The sequence below is a fragment of the Pectinophora gossypiella genome, chromosome 9, assembly GCF_024362695.1.
Source record: "Pectinophora gossypiella chromosome 9, ilPecGoss1.1, whole genome shotgun sequence".
Classification (NCBI taxonomy): Eukaryota; Metazoa; Arthropoda; class Insecta; order Lepidoptera; family Gelechiidae; genus Pectinophora; species Pectinophora gossypiella.
The window spans coordinates 13,458,075-13,482,610 of NC_065412.1; the positions used below are offsets into that span (position 1 = coordinate 13,458,075).

Genomic DNA, 24,536 nt, shown 5'->3' on the forward strand with positions numbered 1-24,536 from the left:
CTCATGGTACAGCCAACAGAAAAACTGTGTCAACCTTGTGTTGGATAAACATTTAGACAAACATTGGTCAAACTTCATCATCATCATCCTTTATTTAACAGCCACATGAGGCTCTTGGTGGTGTAGCATTCTCCATTTTTGTATATCAAAGGCCAATTCTTTCACTTCCTTATAAGACACGACGTTCACCTTATCTTTAATCTGTTCCATGTAAGCACTTCTTGGACAAACATTGGGCACAAATTGGATAATCATTGGGCGAACATTACGCACCCTTCGTGGAAAAACGCAGTAAGTTGATTTTATCAACTTTTCAGGAGCTAAAAAAAACTGTCCTACTAATTAGTTATAAGTCCTGGAAATAACCTTCAAAGAGAAAATAATAGCAAAAAGTAGCCCGGATTGACCCACATTTATTAATTTTTAATTAATTGTGTATATTTGAAAAAAAATTAAAAAAACACGGTTGCGTAGATATTCCACGAAACTATAATCAAACGTTCCGTTGTAAGTACAGATACTGCTTTATTATTACGTAGTGCAAACAACATTGACAGTTGTAACTTTACCTACAACGTTGTTCACCTTCCGATTTCATCTTACTCGGATGTTGTAAGTATTAGTTACTTCGTTCTTACACGAAAAATTTTAACAACATGTTTTGCGTAAGTTGAGAAACCTATTTGTTCCACGTGAAAGTAAATGATCTTTAATAGTGTAACTATAGAAATTGCTTTTTTAATAAGGAAATATCTCAAAATAATTGTATGTATCTTTAAATACTTGTTTGTTGCAGGGGTTAGTCTAGAATGTAGAAGTATGTATGCTCATACATTATACAGGGTAGCCCAGAACTTCAAGTTCAAAATGAAAAATTAGATAGAGTGGCTCATTAGCTACTAGAAACACCCCCATGTATGTTCAGCCATTATTTATAGTTTAGGAGATATGACCTATTTTGTACCTTTTTGTAGATTTTCTACCTTACTTCAGAAATAATCATTTTGTCGCTATCCCGTTCTTAATAATTATTTTATTTTACTTCACAACTATGTCTAAAGATATATACCGCTAGGTAAAAAAATAAAAACAGTCAAATCAAAGACAAAAAAAAAGTTATTGGAAGTCAAAGTGAGAATTGGACCAAAATTGTCACAGTTGTTAAAACTTCGCCGAAGAATAAATTAACACATGAGATTGGCATGGACGCTGAAAGTAGGTATCTCTAAAAAACTGCTCCATTTAATAGCCTTTTAGACACATCAAAAAAAGTACCTTTAATAGAAGCAATAAACTAAATAATTAGACCTCAAAGATTGCAAGATAGACAGATTTGAAGGAAAAATTTACATTCTCATACAATGTAGGTAGCTGCTTCTTTCTAACGTTGTTCTTTAACAACCTTTAAATACCTTTGTGGTCAAAGACACATTTTCAATAAAAAAAATCACGCTCATAATCGCTAACAGGGTTGACATAGCAACAGTCTGAAGACAAAACTTGCATTCACTTTTGGTATTCATATTGTAATGAAGGAAAAAGTTATCCCCAAACACTGTTGGTGATTCATACTATAAGATGCTAAAATAAAATCTGTCTGTCTTGCAATTTTTGAGGGCTAATTACTTAGTTTTATGCCCCTATTAAGGGTACTTTTTTGGATGTGTCTAAAAGCTTAAATGGAGCAGTTTTTAAAAACACTTTCAGGGTTTATGAAAATCTCATGTGTTTATTATTCTTCGGCGAAGACTTACAACTGTAACAATTTTAGACGAATTCTCACTTTGACTTCCAACTTCCAATGACTTTTTTATCTTTCATTCGATTGTTTTTATTTTTTCACCTAGCGATACACATACTTAGGCATAGTTATGAAGCAAAATAATTAGAAATTAGAAAGAAAAAATTAGAATTATTAAGAAAGGGATAGCGACAAAATGATGATTTCTGAAGTAAGATAGAAAATCAAGAAAAAGGTGTAAAATGGGTCATATCTCCTAAACCGTAAATAATCGCTGAACATACACGGGGGTGTTTCTGGTAGCTAATGAGCCCCTCCATCAAATTTTTCATTTTGAACGTGAACTTTTGGGCCACCCTGTATATTGAAACAAATAAAATCAGTGTTAAATTAAGTGTTTATTCTAATTTGTATTAAAAAAAAATATTTATTTACTAGCTGTGCCGAAAGCCGTTTGACCCGCATGGGTTTTTAGTTTTCAGGGAGTTATTTCTATTTGTAATTAAAATCCAACTTTTAATTTTAAAACGTTTATTAATTAATACATGCATAATCACAAAATATATTAATACGGTATGGCACTTGCCTTTATTAGAAAAACCTTCATTTTCAGTTATTACAGTTAGTCATTAAGTGTTTTCTTGAACATTTTGCTCCTTTCCGATCACCCCCTCTTTGCTTTTCGGTAGAACCTGCAAATGACAAAATATAAAAAACTATTAAGTATGATAATAAATTACTAAAAAGAAAAACAACCATTATAGTAAGCTTAGAGATGAGCCAATTTTCCAACGTATCCGAAAAGCGACAGTGTCAGTGATAAAAATGTATGTGATTGACATAAGGTCTGTCACTGTCGTTTTACGTACTTAATCGTTTGCAACTTGGCTAAAACCCCATAAAAGCCAGTTGGTTTGCATAGGAGATAACTCTAGAAAAAACTACATTAAGCAAATCAAAAATATATCTGTGGTTGTTATGATAAGAGGAAAATGACAGAATAATTATACCATAAATACACAGGCACTGACTATTTCAGAGAAACTTTACCACGCGCCGCTTCCAGGTTAGTAGGTAAATACCTATATCAATCTAGAATACAAATACTGAAAGGATATTTCGGCATACAAAACATGGAACGTTTTCAGCTGCTTAGCTTCCCGGCCAAGTCGTAAATCAGAAATGGTAATAATATTATTTTTTTGCCCAAAAGTAAGATGATCTGTGCGTCGGAGGGCACGTTAGGCAGTCGGTTGCGGCTTAATTAAGTATGCAGGTATGTCGTCGTTACATGAGGCATGTCATGGACCTATAGCGGCTCAGTAGTAACCCTGATACCAGGGTTGATGAGGTCAGTCAATTATTGTCTCAACCCACACGAGAGAAGAACTTTAGTAGGATACGGATAGGTACATACGAACCTTCAAGAGAATGTGTCTCATGTTGACTACGACGAGAAGATATCCCATAGTTTCTTGAAATATTTTTGCATTTCTGGTCATTCTTCCACTGGGTTGTACTGGATTGGGATGCAGTATTAGTGGAATCTGTTAATTGGAACATAATGGTTTAAATACATTGTTTGTAGGTAGGTACATAATAGACGTTAAGCAATAAAAAGGACCCATTACCAAATCACCCTAAAAATTAGACACAAACCTAGATATTTTATCGTTATTTAGGTATTAAATAGAAGGTTAGTACCAATGCGTTAATAATAAAATGTGTATCAAACTCAAGCGCACAAATAACAACAAAATCAAGGGTGTTTTTGCAAAAGTTAACTTATATACCTAGGTAGATAATTCACAACCAAGCCGAAATACTACAGTTGATCACGTAACAGTTTTTTGTTCAAATATCTTTATTTTATTCATATACCAGGTGCTATGCCAGGTGATAGCGAATGTACAAAAACGGCACACCCCAATTTAAATAGGTAGTTAGTTTATAGATTAAAAGCACCGAATAAGCACATAGGCATGCTTAGTTTACTTTAATAATTAGTACAGAGCAGTGCAATCATCATCACGCATTAACCAAACCAACTTACGTCAAGTAGGTCGTCAGGTAGGTAGGTAATAATATTAATAGTCTAATAAATAGTAATATACTAAGTAGGTAAGGTAGGTACCTAAAATCTAGCTAGTCTATTTATAAGTAAATAATAACTCACCATCTTCGATTTTGTCCAAGTTGAGCATACGTATAATCCTTGGGTTTTTTACTTCCACACAAAGATATGCACGCTTCGAGTAGCCACCATGAACAAATTAAATAGAGAGATAATTATTACATCTATCCAACACTCGTCAATCATGACTTTTTATTCTAACAAAAATCGACCTTATTATTACTACAATGCGATCGTTATTTATAGGGCCGTATGCTGACTGACGGAATACCGTGGTAAAACTACGATCACAAATAGACAATCAGCTTTCACTCTACAAATAACGATCACAGTGCAATAATAATAAGGTCGTTTTTTATAAACTTCGTCGGCAATAATTTTGTCTATAGGTGATCTTGGTTTTACCGTGGTAAAACCACAATCAGCATACGACCCTACAAATAACGATCACAGTACAGTAATAATAGGGTCGATTTTTGGTTGAATAAAAAGTCGAGATTGACGAAAAATTGGTGGATAGATGTAATACCTCTCTAATATCCTTCTAATACCTCTCTTTGAGTGTGCAGCCCGCCGCCGCTGGCACGGCGTAAGTACAGTAACCAAATAAAACATAGGGATTTACGCTAGTGATAAGTAAGTATATTTACTTAGGACATTAATAAGTAGTCTATATTTGCAGGTAATTAGAATAACACGACAAATGATTCAAATTATTGTCTTTAAAAGAGTTGTATTCATATTTACGAAGAGTATAGTGTAAAATATATCATCGAAAAATGAAGATAAATGAAATAACGTAATAGTAATATCAAACCTTGCTTGGAAAAAACTACGTGATTATATTTACACCAAACCGTTACACTAAAAGATTCGCAGAATAGGCAAGTAGCTGGAGTTACAACAAATAGTAACGCTAAAACATTCGTGGAATAACGAAGTAACTAGACGTACATGTCGTGACGTATAATGTCGTGAAACATGTCAGTACGTTTACTTACGACTCGACCATCCTAAAAAACTTTCGTGTAAAATCGAAGTAAGTGTTATTATGACTTTACTATATGGGAAAATACCAAAAAAAAATCACGTATTTATACTTACTTTCTTATTATGGGGGAAAAAATATTTTTATCAATGTTGCACAATTTCATTGCTTTTGTAATAATTTCTTCATTTTTACTGATATCTTGATGAAAATTTGTGAGAAGGTGTATTCGTGTACGCTGAATTGAATGGTGCAATAAAAAAAAAATGTCGCTAGTCCACTTACTGCGTTTTTCCACGGGGGGTGCGATTAGACAAACATTTGAGTAACATTGCAAACATTGGAAAAATGTAGAGTTCATTTTAAGTAAAGTTCATTTTTAAGTATTTGACATGTGTGCAACGTTAGCAGAAAAACAACCGGACCAGTTCTTTGTTTTTATTTCCAAATCCAGAATACTTGCCTATCGGGAAACAGTAACATAGGTACTACTATTTTTATCAGACTGTGACTAAACAAAAGACGGGTTATGTGTTTGGCCGCTATTTCCAATTATGTGTCTGTACATTATTTTATTGTTTGTACGTAAAAAAATCGCAGAAAAAAATTTTCATACTTTTCAGATCGCGATTTTTCTGTAGTCGGGTTTTTCTATGGCTACACATAAAACCGAATGAATATCCTAGCACAGCAATAAATCTCTAAATACTTTCATATGCCACCAACATACTGCTTTTATTTCGCTTTTATAGGCATACGCCATAGAGTTATAGCGAATTGAACGCATTCTCGCTGTAAATTAAAATTAACTGCCGCACGTTTTAGTGCTAAATTTAAAATATAGATGGCGCTATCCGAGTTTAATTACAACAAGCGTGGGCGACATTAGGTACCTTCCCCACTGGAGGGGAGTCGAGTCGAGTAGTCATCTTGTAGAGAAGAGTGTCGAAAATAGCACTTTATTCACACAGGAATTAACACCATTATGTTTATAAACATAAAACTTATGAAAACATCAGAAAGAAAATTTTGTGTGTGAAAACCGCATGTGGTATGCTCACGTAATAATTTTGTGTAATTAAAAAAAAAACTTTGCCTAGTATCAAACCACGCACAAAGTCAGGTTGGTTACTAAATACTGGTGATAGTGACAAACACGACTATAGGGTACAGTCATGAGCAATATAATGTACCCACTTTAGGACTCTGTCGCACTAACATATTTGACATTTAGTGAGACTTACAGTGCAATTTGTCAAAAAAGTTAATGTCACATGGTACCAAAGTGTATTCATATTAATGCTCGTGACCGTACGCACGACCCACACAAATGTTTTGGCGACACGTAGAGCTTATTTATAACACAAACTTGATGAGGATAGCTACGAAAGAATGTAATAAAGTCAATAGGGTTATGTACTAGGTTTAAGATAAATTATGAAATTCTGATTACTAAATAAAGTCAGATCTAAAACTAACGAAAAATATAAATTTTCTGTTTTTTGATTTAACTTATTTACGAATTTTAATCAAGTAAAACGTAATAATAAGTCCGACACTTTATCACGTTTTTCTATGACATCACAGTGTGCTTTTTCATACAAATTCCACAGTAATTTCATGTGTTGGCGTTTAGTAAAAAAATAACTGATTCTTACTAGTTGGAACCCAGCCTATTGTGTAACTCACTCACTAATCGTCTAAGTCGCTAGTCTGGTTAACAGTGGGTGAATTGCTTAAGTTCGCCGAAAAATAGCAGGCTACAAATGTCATGAACGATGAATTATAAGTACCTAAGTGTGTAAGGGCGAAGTCGGGGGAGGAGTACGCCGTGGCATTTCTCATAAAAATAAAAAAGGTACACGGACTTCGTTTAAGGTCAAACTGCCACTTCCACAAAAGTTATTAAGTACGCTGAAAGTTTTCAAAGAAATATAGAGGGATGGTTCATGCCATATGATACTATAAGAAAATGCTTTTTTTTTGACGTGACTTATTGTAGATTTGCCGCAAAGTGCATTAACTACTTGGCCGGACGAATGCGTAGCGCTGTGAAGGCTCTCACCCGGTACAAAGTTTAAGACAACAGGCCTGAGGGTGCCCAATTGGCTCAGGGCGTCGTCTGGGAGGAAAAAATATTAATCGACCCTAGTGGGTCGATAGCGATAAGCGCTGATTGAGGGAAAACGTGGACCACGCCGGTGGGGTCGGTATCGGGGTCCTAAAGTGTTTGGGTGAGAAAATGCAAAAGTTTGTCTTTGTTATCCTAGATTAAATTGATTATGGATTCATAGTTAGTTAGTTACTTTTATATAAATAAAAAAAAGCCCTTTACCACAAAACAAAGCACCAAATCTTATTACAAATGGAAAGAAAAACTTTTTTTGGAGCAGGGTACAAAATAATTCACGTACCTATTTCATAGGTATCAACTAGTACAGTAAAATCAGACTTTCGTATTTCTGTATAGCAACTTCAATAGACACCAGATACTTAACAAGTAGGTAAGTGGGTACATAGTGTGGTCCTTTCCATACATTTTAGAAGGAACTCCCTGTTTTACGTAAGTACCTATGTATTTTAGTTACTCCATGGTAGGTACCTAAGTTATTTATTAGTTATATTCACTTTATGAATTGTTATTTTACAACTCGAGTTAAGCTAGATGAAATTCGTGTAAAAAGACCAATTAACGCACATTTCTTTTTCACAATCGTAATGTCGTAAATAATCGTAAAAGTGTACAATTAACCTTATCCGGGAGGTCGATTTTGGCGTGTTAAAGGTCGTATTGTTCATAAAGTCAAGCTTACAGTTTACAAGCACGGATTTCGTGTTTAGGGGTACTTTGCAGAACATATCGTAGGCCTAAAATGTGGGGAACCTCCGTTCGATTAGGGATACTTGACTTATGGCGGTTCGATAGACTATGCTGTAAAAACCAGAGTATTATTTTAGGTTGTGTTCGTAAATGTGTGTAAAGAGGACTGTTATGGGTTATTTGAAAAAAAATCGATTTTTATCATAATTGGCCATGCTACGATTTTTTTATGTATTTGTTTTATAATTTATTTTGAAAATATAGTCCATTTTAAGGAACCAATTTCGATATTTTTGTGTTTTATCAATCCTATCTATTTTTTAGAAACACTTAAAATTTCACCCTTGGTGACGTCACTAAAGCAAGAATTAAAAAATGCCTTTGCCTACAAAAAAAAGCGTCAATATCAATACTGTCAGTTCAATACTGAACTGTCAGTGATTGTCAGTCCAATTCAGTCCATCTCGCCAAACTCAGATGAAACTTGTTGAAACGTTACTTTATGTGTACCTAATTACATATTTAAATTACATATAAAAATTACAGCAATAAATCACAATTATGTATGTATTTTTATGAGCAACTAGGTATAATTATAACACTTACATAAGAGCTTTCGCTCCTCTGATCTCCGAAATATTGTGGTTGCTGGAGTTGGTCATAAACTCTAAAATCATGACGTTGTTCACTCGCGGTAAATTACGAGAGTCGGCTTTTTCGAAATTAGCTGTTCTAGTCGCCATCGCAATAAAGAATACAGACAGAAACAGAATAGCTTGTTGAATAATTTGAATATAACCTCATCAACAACTTGTGTCAACTATCAATACCACTTGTCATAAATGAACTTTTTGTAAGCAGGCAAAGGCATATTTTTATACATCTTGTTACAAAGGTCAAATAAAGGTCAATCATTTTAATAAAATATCTTCAAAAATACTGAAAAATAACATAAACTCACGCCCGTAATCCCTAATGGGGTGGGCAGAGCCACAAGTAATCAAAGACAACTTGCAGCCACTGTTGATACGATGTCGTAAGCTGGATATGATGAACCTTATGGTGATAAGGGATCAGCAAAATCAGAATCAAAATCAAAATCAGATCTGAAAAATAAAAAAAAGTAAATATAGGGAGTTGTTTCAAATTCATTTATCTCGAAATGGTTTTCAGCTTTCTGTACTTTTACAAAAACCGAGCATGGCCAATTGGGTAGTTTCCTAGGTGAATGAAATTCTGATTAATAAATAAAGACTAAAGACAAAATAAAGGGGACAAAAATGTTTTCTTTATTATATTTAACTGAAAAAAAAATGTAATAATAAATGCGACATTTTCTCACGTTTTTCTATGACGTCACAGGTTGCTTTTTCATACAAATTCCATAGTAATTTCGTGTTTTGACGTTTAGTAAAAAGTAACTGATTTGACTAGTTGGTAACCACCGTATTATAATATTATTTGTTGTATAATATTAATGGGCTTATAGGTATTTTTGTCCATAGAAAAGCTAGAGGCGTTTGCCCAGTAGTGGGATCAAATGGGCTAGTAATAGTGGGTTATATGAGGAGCTCGGTGGCGCAGCGGTTAACGCGCTCGGTCTGCGATTGTTGAAGTAAAGCAACTTTCGCAAAGGCCGGTCATTGGATGGGTGACCACAAAAAAAAGTTTCATCTCGAGCTCCTCCGTGCTTCGGAAGGCACGTTAAGCCGTTGGTCCCAGCTGCATTAGCAGTCGTTAATAACCATCAATCCCCACTGGGCCCGCGTGATGGTTTAAGGCCCGATCTCCCTACCCATCCGTAGGGAAGGCCCGTGACCGAGCAGGGGGGACGTTAATGGGCTGATGATGATGATGATGATGTTAAAATAACCTACACTTTCTGAATCGAAGGTAAGTATGCAATTTATGAAAATAGGTAGTAGATATTGATCCTTTATTCAGCTTATTATGAAATATTACGGACCCTTTTCTATTAGGCGTATAGCAACGCATTTCTAAACCGGCAGCTATATCGATTGGAAACGTGCCTGTGTCTGATTGCCTCTCGTTCGGTATTTCCAAGCCATAAGCCGGCTCTTGGAGCAATGGAAACGTTTTTTCTAACCCACTATTCTGCCGATAACCGATATTGGGTCCCACCCTAATGCCGGAACCAGATAGGGGTTAGATAGGGTAAGATATTTCGCCGACGCTGTATACCTATAGACGATTTGACGGTTTCCATATCTACCGAAATCCGGGTTTTGCGACACTCAAAGGTCTGGTCTGGTCTCGTAGAACTGTTCCTGACAAAAAATGCAAAATGAGTTAAGCCAACGCCACAGCTTTTGTGATACGATAAATAGTCCCGGGCATGACATAGGATAGATTTATATGAGTGGTAGTCACCATAAGGTTCAACATAGGCACTAAAAACAAATTCAACAATCATTGGTTTAGGCCTGTGCTGGATTCGAACCTGCGACCTCAAAGTGAGAGGCAAGCATTCTACCAACTGGGCTACCACGGCTCTATATTTCTGACGATAATTATTATAATTAATTTTTATTATCCATCCCTTGACTTCGTATCAAAATTGTCAGAAGCTTTTCTTCTGATTACGTGGCGTTACCCCCTTTTAGGAATTACACGCCTATGATATATGAACCTTATTATGTTACAAATAAGTCTAAAATCTAGTTAAAATTGTTACAGGTCTGTACAATATTCGTAAAAACAATCTCGTTAGACATAAACTCGTTAGATAGGGGAAATGGACTGGATAAAATGTAGACGACAAATCCGACCCGAATAGCAATTGACTAGACCTAACTTGTTTAGTAAATAAGGGGTTGTTTTCACTAGCACATTTATCTCGACTATTACGTTAGCGTGTGCTCACATGCCCGCAATGTGAAAAGATGTGAAAAAGATCCTCGGATCTTTTCCAACAAGTTTGTTTTTTTTTTTTAAAATCGAGGATATCTGACTCATACGGGACATATATAAGGAGATAAGATATATTCAAATTCAAAAATATCTTTACACTTGAAATCGTCAATTTCAACATAACGAACATCTCTTCCGTCTAAAACTACTACAGTTTCTCACAACTAAGAGTTGCAAGAAAACCCTCAGCACAGGGCCCTAGTCGTTTTATTTCTTTTCACACGCTCTTGTTCGTATAGCACTTTCCGTTCTTGTCTATCAAGGGCCAATTCTTTCACTTCCTTATAAGATACGACGTTCACTTTCTCTTTAATCTGTTCAATGAAAGCTATTCTTAGTCTTCCCCTTCCTCTCTTTCCTTGTAGCTTCTCTTGTACTCATAATATTTTTAATAAATTCGTCGTGTCTTATTAAGTGCCCAATCATCTTGCCTCTTCTCTCCTCAATAACTCTCAACATTTGCTTTTTCCCTTACTCTTACTAGCACTTCCTCATTAGTAAACCTTTCTCTTATTCTTTCCATCCTCCTCCAGCATCACATTTCAAAAGTCTCGAATCTTTCTCTGTCTTTCTGTGTCAGTGTCCAAGTTATATTTAGATTAGACTTCCTTATTTAAATAAACCAGTTTACTTAAAACTATCAGTCTCATTAGAATACCAATTCTAATTCAAACACAATTCTTTTTTTTACCCGTACGTGCGTAGCAGCAGTTAATTTCTACAGAAACGTACAGTTTTACTTCTACAGCGCCCTATAGAGATAACAATAGAATTCACTAGGATTATTTTATTTCAGTATTGCTGTTAAACACGCGATGGTACGATTTATCTACCCATCACAGTTTATATTCACTCCAGAATGTTGCTTAACAAAAATTATAGGCTTCTGTATTTATGGTTGCGTGGGCGTCGACTGTCAATGTCATAGGTATGCGTTGTTTTGTTTTGGGATTTGTGAGAGTTGAGTCTAGGATTTCTAAAGCTATGAGAACTTCTTCATATCGTCGCTGTAAAGTTAAACTCATGTAAACGACTGAACAAATCCTCGATTTCTTTTAATTAATTTCAATCCGGTTAAAACTTATGACTACAATTTATCTTATCTGTTGCTATACCGCCTTTGTGACACATCTCGTTCTGATGTAATTTTCTTCAACGAAGTTACTTTATCTTTCACTAGCGACCCGCCCCGGCTTCGCTCGGGTGCAATGCTGAGGAAAAAAATAAATTATTTACGACATCACATTAAAAACCCCGAAAATAACAGTATTCCTCCACTATTTAATGGATGTTATTATACATATAAACCTTCCTCTTGAATCACTCTGTCAATTAATGAATAACCCGGGCGAATCAAATAGGTATCTCGCTGGTATGCAACCTGTTTGACGTGTGCCGTCAATCTAATTCTGTCGGGGTATAGACCAATGTACAATTTTTAGAGGGTTGTTTTAGATTTCTGCCTCAAATTTACATGTGCTCCATAAATTTACTCGTCCTTATGAAATGACTGGTATAACTTAAAATAAAATTAGATCGTGTCTGCAGAAATTAGCACCAATTTCCGCTATCTTCTTATATTATGTTATCTTTTGTGGTTCCGCTATCCGATAAGAGATGGCGCTGACATCAAACAAACAAATCCGTTGTATTGGCAACCAGCTTCTGCCAAGCGCCATTCGCAAGTCTTTACCTGGTCGCCAACGGCGCCATATAAGACTTAAGCGTCCCCCCAACTAATTCCAAGCCAGCTCGCTACACAAAAGTTACGGAACCTCAACTTTTTCCGAACTTCATAAAACTTACATCGCTCCGGCGAAGTTCGTCGTCAGTTTGACTTCGGGAGATTTTATAGCGAATCTGTTCTGAATATTTCATTCGCTCATTTTACGCGTACTGTGCGGCAAATCGCTTTGGGGACCGATCGCATTGCGCAGGGATCTGCAATGCGATGGAGAAACAATACATGTGACGTCACTCAATTGGCTTAAGACGTGACCTTTGAAGACTATCCTCTTTGTTATTTAAAGGGCTTAATTTTGTCTTCGTCCAGAGCGAATTTTTTGACTACTTTATAAGTTACAACGCCTTAGCTCTTGGCCTTCCTTATATTCATTCTCATCTTCCCTTCCATAAAGTTATTAGGAAATTTGTCAAGTCTTATTCAGTGTCTAGTGAACATACATACATACATAAACTCACCCCTATTTCCCACCGGGGTAAGCAGAGACTATAGAATTCTATTTGCTTCGATCCTGACACACTTCTCTTGCTTCCTCCACATTCATCAATCGCTTCATACAAGCACGTCTAGTGAAAAGTAAGTATTTTATGAAATTATAAGTAAAAATAATCACAATATTCGTCAATGACCGCGGAAGCCAGGAGAAGAAAAAGTAAACTAAATATGTACTACGTACCTATTATAATTTATCAAAATTTTAAACAGAAAACGACAAAACCAGCCAAAGAAATCAAGTTTTTAAATAAAGGCAAGAGGGCAACCTGAGAACTTCAGAATTTAGATTGTAACATTGTGTTCTGTGCAATGTATTTGATTTGATTTCTATTCAACAAAATATTATGTATTTCTTACTTTTCATTAGACAGATTTTGGAGTGGTATTTTTTTAAAATTACGTATTTTTCAGATAATAGCTAAAGTTCTTCTTATCGTGTGGCTTTTGAGGTGGAATAGCAACCTCATCTATCCTGGTGTCAGGGTTATTATTGAGCCGCCAAAGGTCCCTGACGTGGCTCATGTAACGTCTACATATTTACAAAAAGCTAAAGCTAAATAGCTAAAGTGATACGTAATGTAGAGTTTCCTTCTTTTTCTTATGCTTAAAGGCTTACCATACGTATAGCTATATACTTTCACCTTTTCCAAATACCTCAACTCGTGATATTATGCAATACAGTTTTTGCGGTCAGAAATGTGGTTTTTATATCTCTACCGCGCATCGGAACCATTTTAAATTCGAATTGGGTTTTTGTCGCGGAGGCGGACGCGAATTAGTTTTTTGCTTTTTGTCTCCGTATGATTGATGATGACAGTTGGCCGTCTCTCTCACACGACAGTTCGAATGTAGGTGTCGTGTCGTGTGGGACTTATCTCGGCTTATATTTTGTGGAAATTTTACGCTGTTTTTGTGGGTAACTGTATTTTGTATGAAAAGTTCTCTCACTTCTATCTTCTTCTTAACGTATGGGGTATGGATGAGATATGACCACTATTTCACCTGATGGTAATGGTAACTGACGATATGTGGTCAACGGTGGAACATGCTTACCTAGAAAGTGCTTATTCACTCTTGCCTTCTATGCTTGGGCTTGAATATTGTAATCAGTAATTACCTTTATAATCTATATTTTGTTCACCATAGGAAAAGCGGGGTTTCTACTACAAGTACCTTGGTTACTTAAAAGAAACCCCAACACTGGAAATTGTAATCGTACTTCTAAAAATAAACGTATTTTTAATGCTGTTCTGGCAACAGTAACATAAACACGTTCAGCTGCTTCTCGTCCTGGTCAGGTATGTGACCTGTATTGGGCTGGATTTCCCTTCGCAGGTTGGAAGGTCAGACTGGCAGTCGCTTCTGTAAAAAACCGAACCTGTCAAATCTTCAGGTTAGGTAAGCGGACCCTGTGAAAAACGGTATAATGCTAGGAGATGATGTTCAGCTGCTTCACTTCCCAGGATTATCATAAAATCCGACAGAGGGATTGTTTAATTTCTGACATGTAGACTCTAACAAGGCTCATCATATCCATCTTAGGACTTCGTATCAATAGTGGCTTAAGGTTGTCTTTGATTACTTGTAGCTCTGCCTACCCCGTTAGAAATTACTAGCGTGAGTTTGTGAACGAGTATAAAAAAATAAACAAAATAAAAAAGAAAATAAAAATAAAAAACAAAAGAAAAAAATGCATGCATGTAAAGAGTTTTCAACAATCAGTATAAGATCAATACAAGAATGATACCTCTACTTAGGAAGTAAGTACTAAAATTGATTCCCGTTAGGGGGACTCTGTCAAACAATACTTTGTCGGACATTAAGTAAGTACCTGCTATTGGATGGATGGATTCGGATCTTAGTGAGTCAAAACTTACATACATCGTTATCTCGAGACTCGAGAGAATTCTATAGTCTCTGCTTACCCCGGTGGGAAATAGGCGTGAGTTTATGTATGTATGTATGTTGGCTTGCAATGTCCTTACCAAACTAGGGACAACAACGTGATTTTTGTGATGTTCGGGATTCGAATCCGGAGATCCGCATCGTGAGCCCATCGGTCAAGCACTGGACCAGGGATGCCGTTATGTATGTAATGAGTATGAAGTTAGTAACTGCTTGTTTATCAATACCATAGAATAAGGAGTAATAGAACGGCAACTCCCTCCCATCGGGTTTTACTTTAGTCTTCAATCGTATGGGCGTCAGTCATCACCCACACAGATGCGCGTGTACGATAACGTCAATGTGTAGGTCTGTGTGAAACGAGGTTCTTTGAATAAGTGTCCGGGGTATGTCTATACTGTGTCAGATGTCTTTACATTCCACAGAACAGTTGTCGACGGATTTAGAGTCGTAACTTACATTCCATTCCAAATATGGTGAACACATTGATGGACGATTTCGAGCTAATGGAGCATTTGTACCTTTTATCTTTGATTACTTCTTGTTTCTCTTTTCGTTATTATTAGGTAGTTTTTCAAAAAATGTATCCGTGATAGTTTTGGGGGTTAAAATGGCCACGTCGAAGAAATTCATCTAAGAAAGCAATGTTGCAATTTGACATTTGCGCATATAAAAGTAAGTGCGCAATGCAAACAAATGTCAAATAGCAACATTTTAACCCCCCTGTTCGGAGAACGCATTACCTTCATCGTAGTGTCCCTGGTTCAAATCCCGGCTCGGGCTGTTAACCACTGACTCGACTTTATGAGTTTGAATTCATGTTTGGATCATAGGTGACTGATATCACGTGGTTTCTTAGAATTGTGCTGGTTAATAGCATTATTATTGCTAAGGGGGGTTGTTATAGTTGAGTTGATGTACCATACACCTCAACCTATCCCTTCGGTGTTGTTTTTCCAAATTATTAAGGACTGTTTTATTTGTTCCGTTTGTTATTATTTACTAATCAAATATTATATGTACAATAATCAAATCAACCTATTCAGCTCTATCTCTTTCAAGGACTCGTAAGTGAAGGGCAGTATAATTAAGAGTTTTGAAACGAATTTTAAATAAAATTTAAGTTTATTCAGCCAGTATCGGCTCCGTTTTTTCTGTTTCTTGTGCCTCGTTTTGTTTGTGTTTGGTTGTCGTATTTTAATGTTAATTAAGTAGTTTGTTTTGCTTAATTTCAGAGTAAGGAGTTGAGCAGTGCAGATTGCGGCGCGGTGCGACCGCCGGAGTCACTGCCAGGCTTGACGCATCACTATCCACGTTGTTTGTAAGTTTTATTTTATATTTAAGTATGCTGCCAGCCAACACTCCCTAATTTTATTTTAAGTTATACTTGTCATTTTCTTCTCCGCCGAAAAGGAAAGGGATAGGTAAAAATTTAAGGCCTTATCGAAGCAATTCGTCTAAAACAGAAATATTGCTCTTTGACATTTGTTTGCATTGTGCGCTTACTATTAGATACGCAACTGTCAAATTGGAATATTGCTTTCTTAGATGAATTACTTCCATGTGGCATTTTTAACCTCTCTGATCTTTTGTGGTGCCAGTATTGTGAAGCCTATAACGCCAGAATAAAAAAAAACACGCCGAAAATTCCAGGTCCCCGCAGAAATGCGACAAAATGGGCGCGTCAAAGTTAGTGAACGAGCCGAGTCCGAGCAGTTCGGAAGACAGTTCGCCCACGGAGATTCAAGGGGGAGCGGGGAGCTACCGGCGGTTGGGGGAGAGAGCCCCGCTCATGAGGAGACTGGCTCTCGGCTTCAGCGGGGCTCTCCTCAACCCCTCCGATGACGACTCTACGCCGCTTGTCGCTGATACTCCTACCACGTAAGTTTTTATTGAGATTTTTTAAGTATATTTGTATTCTATTCTAGGGCTCTGTGCCGAGGTTTTCTTGTAGCTTCTTTTCCCCGGCTATACAGGTTGTAAGAAGCTGTAGTAGTTTTAGGCGGATGAGACGTTAGTTATGTAAAAATTGACGATTCAAAGTGTAACTATGTTACCTACTGAATAAAGATATTTTTGAATTTCAATTTGAATTTATTTACATGAATGTTTACCAAACAATAATTCAAAAAACATAAATACTTTCACTTGTTTTAAGCCCTAAGTATTGCTTGTGATTCGCATGCTAGGTACACCTGTGTTATGTTATGAGAGTCAGCAGTGATTCGGTAGCAGTAAAAAATAAAATCTTCTTCTTATCGCGTGGGTTATGAGGTGGAATACGAGCCTCATCAACCCTGGTGTAATTCAGTCTATAGACTATTCAACAATGGTGGTGTTGTCCTTTATAACTTCTTCTTTTTTTCTAATCATTTTATCTCCTGTTGGGATGTAGCGCTCGAATAACACATTTCCACTCCCTTGACATGCCGAGAGTTTTCAATTCTCGGTCAACCGGGTCGTCGTCGTCGTCGCGAGCATTGCTTGTCTCTGATACTTCTTTAATATCATCATCATCACCAGCCCATTAACGTCCCCACTGCTGGGGCACGGGCCTTTCCTATGGATGGATAGGGAGATCGGGCCATAAACCACCACGCGGGCCCGGTGTGGATTGGTGGTTATTAACGACTGCTAATGCCGCCGGGACCAACGGCTTAACGTGCCTTCCGTAGCACGGAGGAGCTCGAGATGAAAACTTTTTTTTTGTGGTCACCCATCCTATGACCGGCCTTTGCGAAAGTTGCCCCAATTGGGATATAGTCGTGAGCTTATGTTTTGTATGTTTTAATTTTCGCCAGGATTGAAATTAATAAAAGAAATCGAGATTTTGTTGAAGAAAATTATGTTAGAATGTGATTTTTGAAAAAGGCGCGTGAGTTGTATGATTCTGCAACCGTTCTCTTGCGACCGTTTCGCCATTAGACTATTCGTCGTCAGGACGATACATTTAATTCCGTTTCACCAGCAGAGTCGGGAGTCGAGAACGGTTGCAGAATCGAGTTGGATTCTATCATAAGTGGCTGCAAGTTGTCTTCTGGTTACTTGTCGCTCTGCCCAGTCCAATAGCGGTTACGGGCGTTTAGCCGGGACCGACGGCTTAACGTGCCTTCCGAAGCACGGAGGAGCTCGAGGTGAAAACTTTTTTTTGTGGTCACCCATCCTATGATCGGCCTTTGCGAAAGTTGCGTAACTTCAACAATCACAGACCGAGCGCGTTTACCGCTGCGCCACCGAGCTCCTCGACTTTAATATAAATACTATCTATTTCAGCCCAACAAACGTGCCTCTCTGCTTGAATGGCGGTTACATCAATGAGGCATCAGAAGCAGAGGCGCGGACCAGGGAATCGAACCGGGAGACTCCACGTCGACACGTACAGAACAACCTGCAGAATGACATCGACACTGACTTCCGACAGTGCAACAATTTCAAGAGTTGGTGAGTGCAAAAAACCCCCTGTTTGTCTTAATCTTTTTTCACAGGGTCCGCTTACCTAACCTGAAGATTTGACAGGTCCGGTTTTTACAGAAGCGACTGCCTGACCGACCTTCCAACCCGCAAGGGAAATCCAGCAGGTTAGGTCACATACCCCCGCAAAATGCATTTCTCGGGAATGTGGGTTTCCTCACGACGTTTTCTTTCACCGTTGAGCACGTGATAATAATTTATGATATAAACATGAATTCGAAAACAAATTCGACAATCATTGGTTTAGTGGGGCAAGCGTTCTACCAACTGGGCTACGACGGCTCATTATTATTATAATAATACAAAATAATTGTTTTAATTATTCTGTACTTTTTCTGTTTCAGTCCGCCATCGGCGACGTGTAGTCGAGGCACGTCATCGTCCTCTGGGGGCTCCTCGTGTGGTATCTCACAGTGCTCCGGCAACAACAACCCTCGAGTCGAGCCTGAACTGCGACAGGCTCCTTGGTTCCAACAGGGTATTCCTAGAGAGGTACGTACAATACAATACAAATACACTTTATTGCACCAAAATTATTATTATTATTTGTATGTCTTTTTCATATCTCGGGCCTATTATTATTATTATTAGCCTATATGATCCCACTGCTGAGCAAAGGCCTCCCCCATATCTTTCCAAGTATCTCGGTTCTGTGCGAGCTCTATCCAGACCACCAAAATAAAAAGAAATAATTACATTTTTTTACATTTACATTTTTTTTGTACTTACCTATATTCTTACAAATAAAGCACTTTGAACTTTGAATTACAAAAAGTCTCTTAACTAAGTACATGGCAAATGGCGGCCTTATCGCTTAAAGCGATTTCTTCCAGACAACCATAAGGTGAGGAAAAATGTAAAAAAAATTGAAAGATTGCGGGTACAAACTATACATACAACTTACCAACAAATATAATATATACCTAACCTTGTATACATAACCTAACATATATACCTACTTATATAAATAGTACACACAGAATACCTAATAATAAGCAAAACAGAACCATTAACAATTCTTCCTTTAAAAAAAAAAAGAAAAAAGAAGGATAAGAGTAACCTTGGAGTACGTATCCCACGACTATATTCCATTTCGGATAGTCAAAGGTACATCCATCGCAAGATGAACTAAGTACCCAAGCCTTACCGAGCTTTATGTTAAACCAACGTGATTGGTGGTGACCCATATCGCCGTCTGTAATGCATTATGGTCGAGCCAACTGTGTTAGTGATATCATCATTTTCCGACGAAAATTTATTGAAACGATCGATAATTTTAATAATTGATGATTAATGATTTTTTAATTTTAATTTTATTTTTTTTCGTCACAAAAACAAAATTTTGTTTTTGTGACGAACATTCTGCAGGGCTGACATGCGTAACGTGATAAAATTATCGATCGTTTCAATAAATTTTGTGGAAATTGATAAATTTGTTTTTTCCCTATCATGCGTGCCACGTCATTTTTTTGGATTTTGACAGAACGATATGAATTATTTGGGTTCACATATTAGCAGCAATCGACAAAACGACATAATGTCGTCAGAATCGTTAAAATTACCGTGTTAATTTTTATTTAATAGACCCAATGATCGTGGTAACTCCTGTTTCATTCCAGATTGCTCTGGAAGTGCTAAGTGGACAAGCAGTTGGCGCGTTCTTAGTGCGAGGGAGTACGACACAGCCTGCGTGTTATGCGCTTTCCGTGCGCGTGCCCAAAGATTTTCAGCCGTCGGGCATTGCGCACTATCTTATACTTCGCACGCCTAAAGGCTATAAGATTAAGGTAAGAGTGTGTTGAATTTTCAAACTTAAGGTTTTAAGTGGATGCTTGTATTCCAATTTGTAATTGTGTAAAGATAAGATGAAACAAATTAAATTATTTTCATATAAATAAATATCTACATGTAAAATGTTATCTATAGCCATTTTAACTCATTAACAATATAAACTCATGACTGTCTATGTCTCATGACTGTCTCATGACTGGCCGTTTGAGTAAAACCTTTTTCAGTAAATGAGAATATCTTTCGAATCTAACAAGTTATCATTTTCTTTCAGGGCTTCACAAAGGAGTTTACATCGCTGACAGCCCTAGTGACGCATCATAGCGTGATGCCCGAGCTTCTGCCTGTCCCGCTACGCCTTGCTAGAACCGCCACGAATGGGGGCAGCGCACGCGCCACTCGGCGGCGCGACCACGCGGACATAGACGCCGTGGCCCCTCACTCAACCCCCCACCACATGCCTAATTTTTTGACACAACTTGACGTGTAATGTATCATACTATTGATACCAGTGACGCTTGGACACGGCCAGTGAAGTGTTAAAGTGACGAAATGATAATGATTTCTACAGAGGCGGCCCTAGGTGACGCGAGACCTCACATTGGCTCCCCTTAAAATACAGTTATTTTCGTTTAGTCTACGGCCACCGAAATATACCTAATTAAATCTTTTAAAAATGATATTTACGTGGCCGCAAAGAGGTCTAATAATAAAAAAGAGGCAAGTGTGTCCAATCCAGTTACTCCCCTTTAGATCTGGGGCTGCCAGCCAAGGAGGTCCCGTCTTGGCTGATTTGGGCGCCCTACGTAAAACAGCGCCTGGTGCGACCGCACCGTTCGCGCCGCCCTAGGGCCGCCACTGGATTTCTATCAAGGACATTGAGTAACCTTAAAGGTCAACTATGGAAGGTAACGGACTGATCATTTTAGAATGTAAATGCTTCAGTTTTGTTCTGCATATCAGTTCTTTTTGTCGATTCGAATTGTGTAATGTTGCTTTTCGTTTTCGATGGACTCCATACAGATTTATTTAAGTATATAAAAAAATAATAAATTATTATTTGCGAATAAATAAATAAAATCCAACGATACGATACATATAAACGATGCAAATCGTCACGTTCAGTGAATAGAATACATAATTAATTAAAAACGAAATATATGCCTACAAATACAATGTCCCTGAAAAATTAAATGCATCGTGATCAAAAATTCATTGTTTAAAAAACTGCATATCAAATTAAACATTTCGATATTTCTGGTTATTATTGTCATGTGAAATAAAACTCAACTGTCTCTTTCTATCTATTTTGTTTATCTTAAAAGATAAACTTTCATCATTAAACTCATGATTTTTTTTCCGATGATTTGGTGGGATTCCGGCCTAAGCTGAACAAATATGGAGTTTATGGTTGAATTAAATGTTATTTTGTAATATTTTTCTTAGACTGAATGCAGCAAGTACGTGATAGACAAATGTTTAAGTAGAAGGAGTAGCAAATAATATACTTATCTACATTTTTTTAGACTTTTTAATTTGCTTATAATATGGCGCATGCTGTGAAATCGATGACCATGTGAATGATCGCTTAAAATGTTAAAAAATATTGTTGAAAAATATCAATACGAAATTAGTCATTTTATATGTATCGAAAGAAAAAAATAGTCATCGTTAAAAGTCATTAAATTATTGTATGTTGTCTAGTTACTGTTAAAGATAATCGCGTTTATATATAATAATTGTGATAATAATCAACTAGGTCGAAAGAAATGTAAAATATTATATTGTATTATAAAACGTGTATATGAGAGAATAGAAATTTTGTGTCATAATTTTAGTTTTTTTTAAGTAAGAAGGAATAAGGGTTTTACATGCTACGTTCATCAAAAACAATACAGATCACGTTGTACAGGTTTAGCATGATAATTAATTACCTATTGGTGCTAATTCCTGTAAATACCATCTAATTTTATTTTAAGTTATATCTGTCATTTTCTTATCCGCCGAAAAGGAAAGGGACGGGTAATCGACAAGCATAAAATTTATGAAACACACGTCAATTTTAAGCACAAATCTAAACCAACCGTCTAAAAATTTTACGTCAGTCAATAACCCGACACATTAATTTACTCATTCTTCCTAAAATTAAGAGCTGTGAATCATCCGTCCCTTTCCTTTTCGACGGATATGAAAATGACGGATATAACTTAAAATAAAATTAGGCGGTGTCTGCAGGAATCGGGGCCATTTTCTCATTATTCGGCTATATAATTAGTCCAAAGTACAATGTAATGGATGAAGCATAGGTACATAAAAATATTTTTTGTTTGATATTTGGATCACATTACGTATAGAATTGAGGAGCTCGGTGGCGCAACGGTCAATGCGCTCGGGCTGCGATTGTTGAAGTTAAACAACTTTCGCAAAGGCCGGTCATAGGATGGGTGACCACAAAAAAAAAACTTCATTTCGAGCTCCTCCGTGCTTCGGAAAGCACGTTAAGCCGTTGGTCCCGGCTGCATTAGCAGTCGTTAATAACCACCAATCCGCACTGGGCCCGCGTGGTGGCTTAAGGCCCGATCTCCCTATCTATCCATAGGGAAGGCCCGTGCCCCAGCAGTGGGGACGTTAATGGGCTGGTGATGATGACGTATAGAATTATGTTACTACCTATATCGCTTGTCTTTGTTTTGTTCAGAATAATAATGGGTGGGAGATGTAATTTAGTCTGTGTAATAAAGAGAGTCATCATTTATACCCAAAAACAAAGATAAAAGTCGCATAATATGTCTGTTATCCATGAAAGTAAAATTATAGACTAAGGAAAAACTGCACAGCGCCATCTATATTGTTTTTGAGGAATGTAGCCTGGAAAATTCCTCATAGTGCGAGAATTGTTTTATTTTGTGTAAGTTATTTCTCATTTTGTTGATAGGCGAATTTTCTCATTTAAAGTATAATAATTATTCATCTACGAAAACTTATGGACTAAATATAACTGGACACTGTGTTTCTCGACAAGAAATGTGAATTGGTTTGAGCAAATTCTTTCTTCAAGACTTTCACTGGGTCAAAGATAAATTGTAAAATGCTAACATAGAAATAGAACCCAGTTTAAGATGTCCTAAATTTTTTGAACTCACATTTTTTATTTTATTTTTTGAGAACTATTCTTGACCGTTTTTATTGATTGTCTGTCAGTTTTGAGGTTTCGTAAAAAGTATCTCATTTGACTAAGTTGTAAAACAGACTGTTGTAATTTTCAGAGTTGACTAATTAATGTAGACTTTTTGAAAACAGTTTCACGTTTCTACGGAAACAGAAAAAAACCCAAAATATCTGGATTATTCTTCAAAACAAGATAGCTATAATTATTTCTCGGGTAGATTTTTTAAAAATATGTTTTATAAATGATTATATTTAATTAAAGAAAAAACTATATAACGAGTATTAAGTTCATATTTCATGTAATATCTACCAGAGAAAATAACAATCTCACGTTGAAGAATGACCATCTGGAATATTATCTACAATACGTAAGTTACATAGGTACCTACAAAACTTTGTAAACTTATGCAATTGACTACTTGACAGTTTTCGGATACGTATTTTAAAAATAAAAGACGCTTTTTTATACCTCTTAATATATTTTATTTACTCGAAAAACTTAATAAGTACAATAGAAAAAAAAAACATATTTTTCTTTAATTATTTTAAACTCGCTTAAACGGTTGGTCATGTGACATTTTGCCCAGTGACGTCACATTTCAACAAACAAAGAAACTGTCAATTTGTTTCGGTTTTCCCCGAAGGGTAAGGCAAAGGGAACTATGCCCATACAGCCATGTCTTACGTATTTTTTTTCTTGATGATTAATGAAATGATGAAAGGTGATGATGATGAAACCTAAGCCCCCACCCTCGGAGTAGACTCCTACTCCGAACCCCAAACGAATTAACTCGAAAGTCCGCATAAACTTTCGAGTTATGAAGCGGCTTCTTGACACGAAGCGAAAATAGGCAGATACACTTTGTTTATTGAATACTCCAATATAATAACACTCGCGAATGTCTTCCGACTAACTTAATGCGATCATCAACCACAAAACACCACTTCGTATTAATTATTTAGATTATTCAATGAAGAAAGCAACTGTCCCGTTCCCGTTTCCCGCCAAAAAAGCCAGAAACTGTCAAACAGTATAACTTGAAACCTGACAGATAGTTGGGCTTTTTGGCGGGAAACGGGAACGGGACAGTTGCTTTCTTCATTGAGTAATCTAAATAATTAATACGAAGTGGTGTTTTGTGGTTAATGATCGCATTAAGTTAGTCGGAAGACATTCGCGAGTGTTATTATATTGGAGTATTCAATAAACAAAGTGTATCTGCCTATTTTCGCTTCGTGTCAGGAAGCCGCTTCATAACTCAAAAGTTTATGCGGACTTTTGAGTTAATTCGTTTGGGGTTCGGAGTAGGAGTCTACTCCGAGGGTGGGGGCTTAGGTTTCATCATCATC

The 24,536-nt window shown here is 36.7% G+C and overlaps 1 protein-coding gene and 1 long non-coding RNA gene across 3 annotated transcripts in view; one reads left to right on the forward strand and one right to left on the reverse strand.

Annotated features, from left to right (window-relative positions):
- Positions 1 to 23,691, forward strand: part of LOC126369653 (EGFR adapter protein-like) — a 123,192-nt gene extending 99,501 nt beyond the window's left edge. For both annotated transcript variants that reach the window (XM_050014202.1, XM_050014203.1), the window contains 6 exons: positions 15,995 to 16,080; positions 16,413 to 16,640; positions 18,033 to 18,200; positions 18,575 to 18,722; positions 19,850 to 20,017; positions 20,293 to 23,691. In XM_050014202.1, coding sequence (XP_049870159.1) covers positions 15,995 to 16,080; positions 16,413 to 16,640; positions 18,033 to 18,200; positions 18,575 to 18,722; positions 19,850 to 20,017; positions 20,293 to 20,508 — 1,014 coding nt within the window. In that variant the 3' untranslated portion in view covers positions 20,509 to 23,691. The remainder of the gene's footprint in view (positions 1 to 15,994; positions 16,081 to 16,412; positions 16,641 to 18,032; positions 18,201 to 18,574; positions 18,723 to 19,849; positions 20,018 to 20,292) is intronic.
- LOC126369750 (uncharacterized) lies at positions 2,256 to 3,681 on the reverse strand. Its single transcript, XR_007566763.1, has 2 exons — positions 3,163 to 3,681; positions 2,256 to 2,433 (listed from the first exon to the last, which is right to left on the reverse strand). It is a non-coding gene; the product is annotated as an uncharacterized LOC126369750 (long non-coding RNA).
- Positions 23,692 to 24,536: the final 845 nt, after the last annotated feature.